This window comes from Puntigrus tetrazona, chromosome 25 (genome assembly GCF_018831695.1).
Source record: "Puntigrus tetrazona isolate hp1 chromosome 25, ASM1883169v1, whole genome shotgun sequence".
Taxonomy (NCBI): domain Eukaryota; kingdom Metazoa; phylum Chordata; class Actinopteri; order Cypriniformes; family Cyprinidae; genus Puntigrus; species Puntigrus tetrazona.
Window position 1 is genome coordinate 6,118,585 of NC_056723.1, and position 12,902 is coordinate 6,131,486.

At 35.6% G+C, this 12,902-nt stretch overlaps 1 protein-coding gene across 4 annotated transcripts in view; it reads right to left on the bottom strand.

Moving 5' to 3' along the window:
• The window catches only part of ntrk3a (neurotrophic tyrosine kinase, receptor, type 3a), a 184,417-nt gene that overhangs the window by 38,151 nt on the left and 133,364 nt on the right, over nt 1–12,902 (bottom strand). For all 4 annotated transcript variants that reach the window (XM_043228369.1, XM_043228368.1, XM_043228371.1 and 1 more), the window contains one exon: nt 4,847–5,035. In XM_043228369.1, coding sequence (XP_043084304.1) covers nt 4,847–5,035 — 189 coding nt within the window. The remainder of the gene's footprint in view (nt 1–4,846; nt 5,036–12,902) is intronic.

Consider the following 12,902-nt stretch of genomic DNA (forward strand, 5'->3'; position numbering starts at 1 on the left):
ATATATCTTTTAGCCCTTTAGTGTTCCATCTTATATATAATGCATTAATGCTTTTAATATGTGAAATATTAAAAAGTAATAATATTAAAATACATTTATATTCTCAGAAATATTTACTATCATAATTTGAGATATATATATATATATATATATATATATATATATATATATATATATATATATATATATATATATAAAAATACTATTACTAGACCAACCGGCCCACAGCAACAAAATATCACAATATAGTTTATGATATCAACACTTAATGCCATAGTAATTTTGCGCAAAATAAATGCATCCCCAAACTCTCGGTTTGTGCAAAGTGACAAAAACTGCCGCTTGCTAACGTATGGAATACATTCTTCAGTACCACTTGTATTTTCAAATGTGCTGTGAAATTCTTTGGGGTCCTTTAATGGCTAATTGGGGTGGAATGAGTTCACTGCTAAAATGCCAGAAGGTTTAGGGTGGAAGTCTTCAGAGAGATGATTACAGGGAAGAGGCTTGGGTAATTGACGGCCACTGAACAAAGGGTTCACTGCTTTTGCAGAGTTTGGCCAACATTGCTACAGGCCTCACATTTAGTCAGCCTGCAATAATGAAGCTGTCTTTGAATGCACTGTAGCCAATATATCCATCTCAATACTTTTATAGCCCAGTTGACCCGACAAGTAGTCAAATGGTGTCACTGCAGTAAGAGTTTAACCTGGAGCAGAACGTACTTCTGTAGTTTATGCCGACCTTGTCTCATAAAAATATGTACCTCTGCAACACCATTTTCTGAGCATTTTCGAAGAGAAACGTCCACTGAGTGGCGACAAAACATTCAACATGTGAACCCTGGCACGTTTTTTTACATTGATATAGGTACGTATTGCGGTGATCAGTTTTCATACATCTCAGCATATTAATATTGTTTGAAGTTGTGAAAACGGCACTTATAATTAATCAAAAGTCTAAATTAGAGTGAAAAGAAAAAATATAGGTAGTAGGTTCATACAGTATATAAACAAACTAGTAAAGTTATTATAAGAATACAATTTTTTTCTATTTTAATAACTTAAACTACAGAAAAGCTGTAGCTTGATGCCTGACAAAAGACAATTATCATGAATTAATAATGAATCATGCTCAAGCTAGCATGAAGTCGCTTTTTCCATTTTAAACTCCGGCTCATTTCAGCCCCTCGCGTGTGAGGAAGAAAAGGAAGAGGTGCTGGAAATAATAAGCGATGAAAAAAGAAGCCTGTGCTGTTAATCTATTAGCACGCACATTCTCAAAACTCTTGCTGTAAACAGCCACAAACACAAGCCTGGCAGATTATAAATCAGTCATTTTGCCATTAAAGACTCATGCAGTATCGTAAAGCATAACTCTGGGTGTTTATATACATATGTATGTTTTTTCCACACTTAATATGATTTTTCTGGCTTACCGAGTTAGCCTGTGTGTCGAGTGGAGGGGTTTAGAGAAACGGGGCTGCTCATTATTTTGAGAACCATCTGTTAGTCGAGGTTCAGACTATTGAGGGATGGTGGAATGCATTTTTTCAGTAGCTGTAGTTTTCCCAACTTAAAATCTTTTGGTTATCAGCCCAGCTTCTTCACCACCACACCGCCACAACAAAACATTCAGAACAATCTAATTAAATTGGACATTTTACGGTCTACTAACTGAGCTCCACCAGCTCAAGTCATCATCCACTGCCACTGATACCTCATTCTTTCCACGTCCACCACTCTCCAAGTACAAAATGACAAATCAAGCAGCTTTACAACCCATCCATGTGCTTCTCCATAGCCACCAGGCACTGTTTGATTGTGTATCAGCTTCATGGAGCAGCGGATATTGGCTTTGTTTGCCTACGGCTTTGTCATTTTTCATCTGGGTCCCTCCATTTTTTTTTTTTCCTTTTGGTATCTGAGTTCACTGAAATGTGAACAATTAGGATCCCTGGCAGGGCTAATAAACAACTATGACAAACTGCAAATGTTCAAGTATATTCAACAACATTTATATTATATTTATATATATTAGTGCAGTCAAACAATTGTGATTAATAGCATCAAAAATTTGATGTTTACATAAATCTGTGTATTTGATATGTATATATAGATATACACATGCAGAATATGTACATTTATATTAATGATATTCATTATTTACATTTACATTCATACACTATATATAAATATATTTATATATATATATATATATATATATATATATATATATATATATATATATATATATATATATATATATATATATATATATATATATATACATATATTTATATGTGCCTATAAAAATTCAACTTGCATATGATTGTGATAATATATAATATTTTTATATCTACTTATTTATAGCTTTTCTATGTTAAGTTTTAACGTGTGTGTGTGTGTGTGTGTGTGTGTGTGTGTGTGTGTGTGTGTGTGTGCATAAAACGTAAAACAATGTCGATGCTAAAAGATTTTTTTTTTCTGTAAGAATAACAAAAACAAAAAATCTAAACGAAAATAAGATTCAGTATTCGGACACGACATTGACATCTCATGCAATCAGCAGTGTTGTTATTGCTTTGGCTCAGATGAATTAAATTAATCTTCTTGGTTGCCTCCAGGTGCTTCAGAAGTGATATCCCTCCTGAGTTGCATGTCTCTGCCCACAAACAAATCAAATTTATTTGATTATGAGGCAACAAAGCAGCACAATATGACCAATGATACTCTGCCACTTTTTGGGGGTTCAAAAGAGGCTGGAGAACCAGAATCGCATCTTTAGAGGCCGATAAAATTAAGCCGATTTAACAAAGCTCGCTTAGTTTGGGATTGTCTCCACATTGGAGCGAACAGGCAGATCAGAAGCACATGGTGCCCGGAAACACAAGGTAGCGCAGTTTTTCTCCCTGCGTGTCGCCGAGAATCCAATTTTGGCTAGATTTGAAAATCATGGAAAAGCTCGTAGAAAGTACAGAGAGAATAGAACAGAGAGAATGGATGCGTTGAGGGAATAGAGTCTGCCAGCGCCGGAATAATGTAAAATCCTAAAGACAGATAATTCACAGATTAGTCCGGATCAAGGCCGTGTGGAAGAGAAAACCCGTCGGCGCCCCAAAAGGACTAGTGTGAATCCTTTTCTCAGGTGGAAATCAGAAGGTTTGCCAATTGTGCATGATATTAAAATTACCATATGAATTAGAGAGTCTTTTTCATCCTGGTTAAAGCAGATTAAATTAAACTTTATCCGGAAATTAACTATCAAAGATTGTTTTTTTTTTTTTATTCTTTTTTGAAAAATTTATATAAAATAATAGAAAATGTTCTATATTTTATACGATTATTGCATATTTAATATAATTTATTTACGACATATATAAATATATTTCTCTAAATTAAGTGCATTTTTCTGCTTTCTTTTTATGGTTGACACCCCACTCCAATTCTTAAACAGAGTTAGACTTTTCCCACTTCACCTTCTCGTTTTTAAGCATATATATGCTTTTGTCTAGAATTCAATCTGTAAGGCACATTTGCATCCGGAATTTGCATCCGACCTAAATATAAACCTAAGTTCAATTTACTTTGGAAATATGACAGTACAGTAGGTGCACTAAAATATGATGAGTTTTGCTAAGGGGTGGTGAGGGGGGGTGCAGCAGATTTACGCACTGCCTGAGTACACTGTAAAAATTTAGGCAAGGACAGAAACTCCACAAATCACTGTCAATGTCGCTGCCACTCACTGTAATAAGTATGCTTTCACAGGCTTTTCAAATGGCAGGAGTCTGCAGACTTTAATTGAATCAGTTCTGTTTGGAAGAGTACTCAAGGGGGCAATGAAGAGCTTGGGAACGTCTGCCACCTGCTGTGTGGAACAAAGTCGGATTACGAAAAATAGCTGTTGGCAGGCAGTAGGAATTGCAATAACGAGTATGCAGTGCACTATATATATACAAAAAAAACCAAAAACATGATTTAAACAACTCACTAATTCTCTAATCTACTGATCCCACCAATTAACTGATTGAAATAATTCAATGATCAATGCCTATTGATTTGCTGATTCAATGATTCTTGATTACTTTGATTGGTTCATCTATTCATTTTTGAACATGATTCAAACTCTCAGATTGTCAAATGTACTGATTCACCGATAAATATATTGAATTAATTCAATGATTAATGCCTGAATGAATCACCGATTCATGAATTAATTGACACATGATTCGAATGAACCACTGATCCTCAAATTTACTGATTCTCCAATTAATTGACTGATTGATTGACATTCTTTCAGCATGAAGTAGCAACAGTTCTTGTTTAAATCCTAGTTGGATGTAACAAAATGAATGGCGTGTGGTTCAATAGAATAATTGCGTAACTCATTGATCTGAACCAGCTGAAATGACTCAATTTATATTTATATTGCAAAAAAAAAAAAAAAAAAAAAAAACTATTTAAATCTCACGTTTAATAATTTTCTTAGAAATTGCTAAACAAAAAAAAATACAATAAAAAGAGCTTAATTTTTTTTCCGATGCACTCATACTCATGTATATTTAATGCTTAAGATTATTCTAGAAAATACATCCAAAAACGTGAATACTCTAAGAATAGAATTAAAAATATATCATATTTAGCATTTTAGCACTAGGCAGAAAATACATCGATTTAGCATAAAAGGTCTGATTGGTGGATTTATACTGCTGGTATCTGGCAACCACAAAAAGCTTGTTCTCAATGCAAGATAACGTACATGCAAATTAAATGTTTTGCAGATTAATAACCAGCAGACGATTATGCTTAAGAAATCTAAAAATTAAAAAAAACAAGAAACTCACAAGTTGTGGGCTTGTTGCAGTTGTGCCCATGCCGGAAATACTGTGGGTTTTCGATCACTGGGATACGGGTCATTCCGATCACCACAGCGTCTGGCCCGGCGTCTAGGGTACACGGGGTTATGATGCCGTGATTGACGTGATGGAGGGGGCTGGCGGAGTCTTCTTCACCGCTGATCACGGCCACGGGTCCTGCAGAGAGAAAAAGAGAGCCATCACACAAAATGACATTGGTTGCTTAATGGAAAATGAATGCAGCGTAATACATCTGAGAGGGAAAAACGGGCAGGCTCATTTGTCAGAATAAACGTTATCTCTTAGAGCTGCGACTGGCCTCTGAGCTCTTCTCTGTCATTTGGTCACACATTAAACGCCTCGGCCTGATTCAACCCAGAAGCCTCAGCTGCCGTGGCCCTGGGCCATGGTAAACACTGACTCCCCAAGTTTCCCAAAGTCCCATCATCGGCTCATTTAGTGGCGTCAACAAAAAAACACCCACATTCAGTTTTGGGCCTCCAAGCCGGCAATAGATAAATGACAGGCCTTGACAATAAAGATGGCCTGATGGCCAATGTGAGAGTGTTTCAGAATGGCTGACTGAACCAGCACTTCCCCAATACAGTCATTGCAGCATTTCTGGCATCGGTTTTATGCCATCATTATTCCACATCTTTTATTACTGTTTATTTAGTAAAATTTTTTATAAATTAAATTTAATTGAAATACCTAAAGTTAAATTAAAGAATGTTTATTAAAGTAGTGTTAAAATAAGTTATATGCATTAATAATATGCACATATTGTATATAAATACAAATATATCAATATTTTTAATTAAAAAAGTTCTGTCAAACAATTTAGATTATCGCATTTAAAATATGTTTTATATTACCATTTATTATAATAATATTTTTATAATATTTATAATAATAATATGAATAATATTGACTGGTATTACCAATTTTATTTCTATATACAAATTATGTTGTATACAACTATTTAAGCCGTCTCAATATTAATACACTTCATTTAAAGAATTTCAAAGCAAACAGGATGTTTCACATTTGTGCCTCAGAGCCACTGAAAATGTCACCAGAGCAAGTAAAGGTTTGACCTCTTGGCCTGACTGGCTAGTAGGGGGAAAACAAAAAAGTCCTGTCTGTTAAGCCTTGAATGAGCAAGCTAACATTTGACTGTTTTGAATGTTCAACAACAAAATATATGCTGAGAACATGCAGGAACAGTCATGCTGTCATTCAAGTATTTTACTCCTGACAGTCAGTTTTTACCTTGGAATTCTCTTAGGAAGATTCTCAGGGCCATTTAGTTCACAAGGTCAGACGTCTTGACGCAAGGTCAACCAGTGGTTTGAACTGAACATAGACAAACGGTCCCAGTTATTCTTTTATTTATTAAATTTAAATAGAGGTCAAAATGCATAAAGCAAGCTTAACATTGTAGATATGCATAGCCGCTTCGGTGTGAGAGACAAGGACTTTTGAATTGAAAACAATGAAAATATGGATTGCGTTTATTCCCTCAGGCATTACGAATGTGTGCATCTCTTCTTGCAGGTATCACGACGGAAAGACTGCGGCTAAATAAGTCACACTGAATGATAAACAAGTAAACAAATAGGCTAAAAAAAATCTGCTGAATGTTTTGAAATATGTACCAACTGCATCGGTAATTTGAATTATACTTTCATTACGAAGCAAGTTGTCATCAAGGTTTCGTTTAGTTGAACAGCCAAATGAAACGGACTTTTGTCAGATTCTATACTGCTCTTTGTGAACTTCAATCTGAAATCCCAATGCAATGAGCAGCCGCAATCGCTTTCACGGCTATAAATTGAGATTATTTTGAGACAATAACAGTGGTCTGCTGTGACATATTTAAGGGGAAATCTTGGGAAAGAGTCTTAATTAGCTTTAGCTTTTAAGACAGCAGGAGACATTCAGCTAAGTGTCAAATGACCCTTGCAGCTAATTGGGTCATTAAAATACTTTTCTTTTCCTTAATTGGAAAGTCTAAAAGTCCCAAAAGGACCATTAAAATAATTTTTGTAAATACTAAAAGGAGTCTTAGCAAGGTGAAAAAGTATTAACACAATTACCCCTGTTCTTAAAAATATAATACGCTTATGATCGTAATTTATATTATATTATATACTAATACTAATTTGTATTGTATACTAATAAATTAACTCAAAAACTTGAAGGTGCATTAATACTTTTGTGGATAAAAAGATCAATTTTAAGGTGAACGTTCAAGCCATCCAATCGTTTCTTTTTATCCACAAAATTGGAAAAGTATTTTTTTTTTTATTATAGCTCTGTTTAAAGTTGCATTAACAATGTTACGTTTTAAGCTCGAGAGTAACAGTGCTCCTTAAAATTCCTCCTTAATATCTTCAGGTTATACTTAGAGATGCACAAGGTCAGACGCCGCTGCTAATGCGCTTCAAAATAAATACATAAAGCATATCAAATGGCGCTTTCGAAATCCTATTATACAGCTGGCACGGTGAATTGAAGATCGCATTCACTTGCTGTTGCCTTTTGGCATTGTGAGTTAGGAACTCTATCAATAAAATGCAGAAAACAATTTAAGCGGGCAAAACAGGAAATAGGTAGCGAGTTATCCCTATTCTACAGGACTTGCCGCACTTGGCATCTTTTTGAACCAAAACAAGTGTGTTTGGTCAAGAAATTTCCATTTATGTTAAAGTACAATCCCTGTCTGATAGTTAAAAAAAAATTAAAAATATGATAAATATATGAATAAACCTGGATCATCACAATGGTGTTCGAAAAAAGAAATAAAATGTGCAAATGATTCCAATTGATTTGTACAACTGTAATGCAAAAAAATACATTAAAGAAACAATGAAAAGTGCGTAAATATATAAATAAAATAAACAAAGGTATTTTCAGAATGCTTTAAATGTATTTTGAGTTCTCCGCTGGGACTGAGCAGTACATAAAACACTTTAAAAAGCACATTTCAGTGATGAATTATGTTTTTCTTCCACCTTCCTGAACAATGAAAGCCTCAAGGCCAATATTATTTATTGCCTACATGGAAACATTATTTCATCTTTTCTTCTACCTCTGCATCTGAAGAACAAAGTCAGTTTAATAAGATTGTGAGATGGGCGGAAGAGAACCAGCTAAATCTGTTGCTACGTGCCAGAATTCAGACCGTTAACAATACGATTGCAAAAACAAGTAATTTTCCAAAAAAAAAAAAAAAAAAAATTCGGTGCAATGCCCAAACCTACTCAATGAGCTTGGAAGAAAACCCCCATTTCTATTCATAATATATGTGAAAGAGCAGCCTGAACATTCTGCTAAACATTTCTTTTTTTGTTTAAGAAATTAATTAAAAATACAGGTTTGGAGTGAGTAAATAGTGACAGACTTTTCATTTATACTCCTGTAAAACACTTTAAATCACTGCAAATACCTGCAGCCATGTGTAAAAACATTAAAAATGAGCTTGGCTTCCCTTGTTGTTTAAACACAGATGATGTGCTTCTCCTTTCTGGGATGATTATCATACAGCTTACAGGAAGTTCTCACACCTCTGTTAATTAGCACTGAAACTAACTACGGTAATCCCGCATGAGGACATGCATTACACATGCAGACTCGCGCATAAATTATCACTTTGCTGCATATAGCACAGCAATGTATGTGAGAGTGCCGCATGACGCGTGCGTGAAGCCCCGTTCAGACCAAGCACGATAACCATAAAGATATAGTTCTAAAAATATCAGAGTCCACGCCACAGCTATAACGATAAAGACAAAGACTCACTTTCAGAATGATATTTTTCCAGACGATGAACGATACAAACATTGACAGCGAATCGGAATCAATCCTGCTATCACGCGTTTGAGAATTTAAAGCGACAGACGCACTTGAATAAGAATGAGCAGACGACATCGTTCACTGGCGTGCGCACAAATATAATTATTGATATCTTTATAGTTATTACGCTTGGTGTGAATGGGGCTTTAGACAACTGTAGTGGGAGTGGCATATTTACTTTCATGTTTCAGTTTTAGATCAAACGTAATTTTTTGCTTTTGATTTCATTATATTTAGTTTTTTAATTTTTACTTGATTTTACTTTAATTTTTACTTTAATTTTTACTTTCTATAATTGTACATTGAAATATAAATATTGTTATTTAAAATGAAACGTTGTTCATAAATGCATAACGTTTCGCCAATTATTACTACATATTCAGTCTATAGCGACCCGGACCTATATGTGATTAATCGTGATTAATCGCTGAAAAGCACGTTTACATAAAGGGTAAAGACCCTAAGGTATGCGTTTAAGGGTTAATATTACCTGATTTTCATAACCTTCAAAGTGCAAAAGTTAGCTAATAAGCAAACCAAATTAACAAAAAGCAAATGTAATTTATGCCCAATTAAATTTAGCTATTGTCAGGCCCTCACTGGATTTTGTAACCGAGCAAGGCAATAGAAATCATGTTTATCACCTCACAGATACGATCACAAGTATATTTTGGGAGCATGTTAAAGTATCATTAGCAAAACATTGATTAGCGTGACAAACACAGACGGAAAACGCAGTTTATCGGGAAGAGGAATCGCATTGCATGCATTTGGAGGACGGCGTAATCAAAATCTCCATTATTACATCTCTCTGCTCTCATTTTCACTTACACACACTTTTAAAACACACACACACCCGCACCCGCTGGGGCCGAATGTGCACGAAAGGTGACAGGGACGATTGATCCTGTTTATAAAGGCATCTGAACCCTGCTGTCTGAATGCCATTTGCCTGGAGTTGATGTGGCTTCCTTTGATGTTGAAAGTGCACCGAGCACTTTTCTGTATCTCAGGTAGCTATAAAAGATAAAACAGGCACTATCCATGCCCACTTCTCTCTTATGGCAATTGTGCCCTGATTGCAATGCAAAGCAGCCATGGAAGACCTGCACGAATAAATTACTCACATTACTTCCTCTGATCTCACCAATGTGCATTGAAGTGTCTCCTTGACATCAAACCACCTCGTCCGAGAGCGAGGGAGCGAGAGGTACAGACACGGGCAAAGGGGATGATTCATACTTTCCTTAGCATACGAGACTGATTGGAAGTGGTAGAGCTGGAAAATCAGCCGTATAAAAACACTCCAGCCACTTCCTATGGCCGTAATTGTACTGTCTCTTCTGCTCATTCCTGTGCAAACCGTTGTAATGGCCTGAAGTCGGTTGCTTTTCTTCTTTTCTTGATTTGCGAATTTGCCCAGATAGATCTGCGGTGCCCCTCAGTGTCAACGGCAATGACAAAACTCTTTTGTTGGGTAAACAGAGAATATGAACACAGTGAATCGGCTCCCCGGTGTTCTGATTGCCTGCAAGGCAGACAACAACAATGCGGTCTTCATCTTGCCACTTTTCTCTTCGAAAACCCTCTTCAATTGCGCCTCGGTAGGCATGTCTGGACTCAAACGTTATTTGCACAAAATATCCTCAAACATACAGAGGAAAATAAGACCTTGGGTGTGAAAAATGCGCCTTGTCTCAAAGAGCCGTAAACATGCAGGACCTCTAAACTCAAAGGACTTTTATTCAGGTGACTAATTTTGGTTTCCATGAACAAGGAACAGCATTCTGCGTGCTTCGGCAAAAGGCAAGTTAACAAAAGGTGCTTAACGTTCATAAATATTACATGAGCTACCGTATTTATTTACTGTGAGATTTGCATGTAAACCTACAATAATAATAAAAGCATATATCCAGCAATAAACATCCTATGAATTAAAAACGAGATATCAACTTTTTAAACAGGTACTTATTAAATTTAATTTGTAATACTTATTATTCTAAATTGTTTTCATAATTATACATAGTAAAATGCAGTAATATAGTTATATAATTGGAAAATGTAACTAATAATAATAATAATAATAATAATAATAATACAGATGAAAATAAGGTATTATTATTACTGTTGTTAATTAATACAGAGGTAAACAGGACCTTATATAATTGTTGGTGGTGGTTGTTGGCTGTTGGTTATTATTTTTATAATTATTATTATTATTATTGAGAAGGTCTGTGTAATAGAACACCATTTTACCATACAGACACCACTCATACATTTATATCAGATAACATTGCATATTTATTAAAAACTAAAACAAAAACATTGTTTTACTACTACTGTTTTTTTGTTTTGTTGTTATTTTTTTAAGTAAATGTAACACTAAAGCATACCATATTTTTAAAAAAAGCCTAATCGACCTCATTTGCTGCTTATTTCCTCTTCAGTGAGGACGCCCCACTCCAGTGACAAGCGCTGAGGAAAAATGAAGCGATTATGAGGAATTTTTCATAGAGTGCCTCCTTAAGTAATAAACAGCTTGTTTGCTCGGTATGAGACACGGAAATGTGCAAATACTCGAAAACAGCAGCTTACCGGTTATCACAATTTCATCTCTGTGAAACAGATTAATAGCACAACATCCCCTGGAGCCTCAGGTGTACTAAGAACCCATCGTGCCTTCTAATAAGCATTAGCACTGCTTACACTCAATACTTCACACCATCTGCTAACATTAGCTACATTTATTATTGCTTTAACTCAGATTTAGAGATTTTAAAGAGTTCGATTTGTCTCATTTGTTGAAAAAACATCTGCTATTAGGCAATCGGGTTCACAATTCTATGCTAACCAGATTCGAAACAGCAAGCTAAACTGAAGTGCTACATGCTAACCGCTAGGCCGCGGTTCTGGAACTATTTTATGCATTCGCTATTTTCGTTTCAGCCACTTTTTCCTTCGCAGCATGTCACTGTACATTCTTGCAGCACAAATCAAAGGCGGCATGATTAGCTCCCTATGTCATAAAACAAAGTTAGCACCCGCGCTAGTCAACAAAACAGAGTCCCAGTACAGGAAGCATTAATATCCTGTGCCAGCACCTCTGCAGTCGGGCCAAACAATGAAAAACCGGCAGGAACATAAAGGCAGTCAGTCATCTTTATGGTCCTTAACAAAGTAGGCCATAGGCACAACATTCAATGTGCATTTTGTTTATAGCTGTATAAACGCCCATGGAGCTGGAGGGGAAGGACAGTACAGCCGCTTCGCCTGAAGGGACAGATGAAGAAGCAAATGCAACACAGTGACCAAATCTCCGCAGGCATAAATCAATCAGACACTCACATGCACACATATACATTAGCAGGATAAAGGAGACTAGCACAAGACTGAAACCTCTGCAAAATAATAATCAACCTTGCTGTTCACATACAGAAAGAAGGGCATTCTTTTCAACAATGACTTTGATGATGTATTATAGACTTTAGAAAGATTGCAGGCTGAATACTATATTTATATTTAATGCAAACTAAAGTAAGAGATATAATCAGTTACTACCCATCACTGTAGCTCTATAAATATATAGCTCTATATGGTCAGTACTTCTTTCACAGCCGTGCTGCTGTTGTTGTTGTCAAACTAATGTGGAATTTTTACAATATCTGTCACTGACATGCTCCTTTCCTTCTCTCAAGGTCTACTGTACAAGATACAATGTGAAGAGCAGACAGAAGACTGCATCGAATTAAATCGGTTTACTGAGAACTGCTCATGTTACCACGCTGGTGGCACATTTATGTGTGATGCTCACATATGCATTGATTACGAACTGTGGAATGATTCGTACGTGTGAATCACAACATGTGAAGACTCACACACCTGCGCTGCTGAAATGTTCTATGCTCAGCAGAATCTCAGACACCTCTAGTTAAGACAGAGTGCTGCAAACCACCAAAGCTTTGTTTGAGAACCAGCAAATTTCTTGATTGTCTCTGAGCAGACTAATCAATTACACAATTACATTTGAGATTTTGCGAGCGCAAATTTTGTTGTTGATTTATTTTGACAAAATAAATTTGAACTTATTTTTAATTCCATTTACATTATTTTTTATAAGAAGTGACTTAGTTTTAGCTTACAAAATAAGTCGACAAGAAACTGCAATATTTAAATCAAATTGACTCAA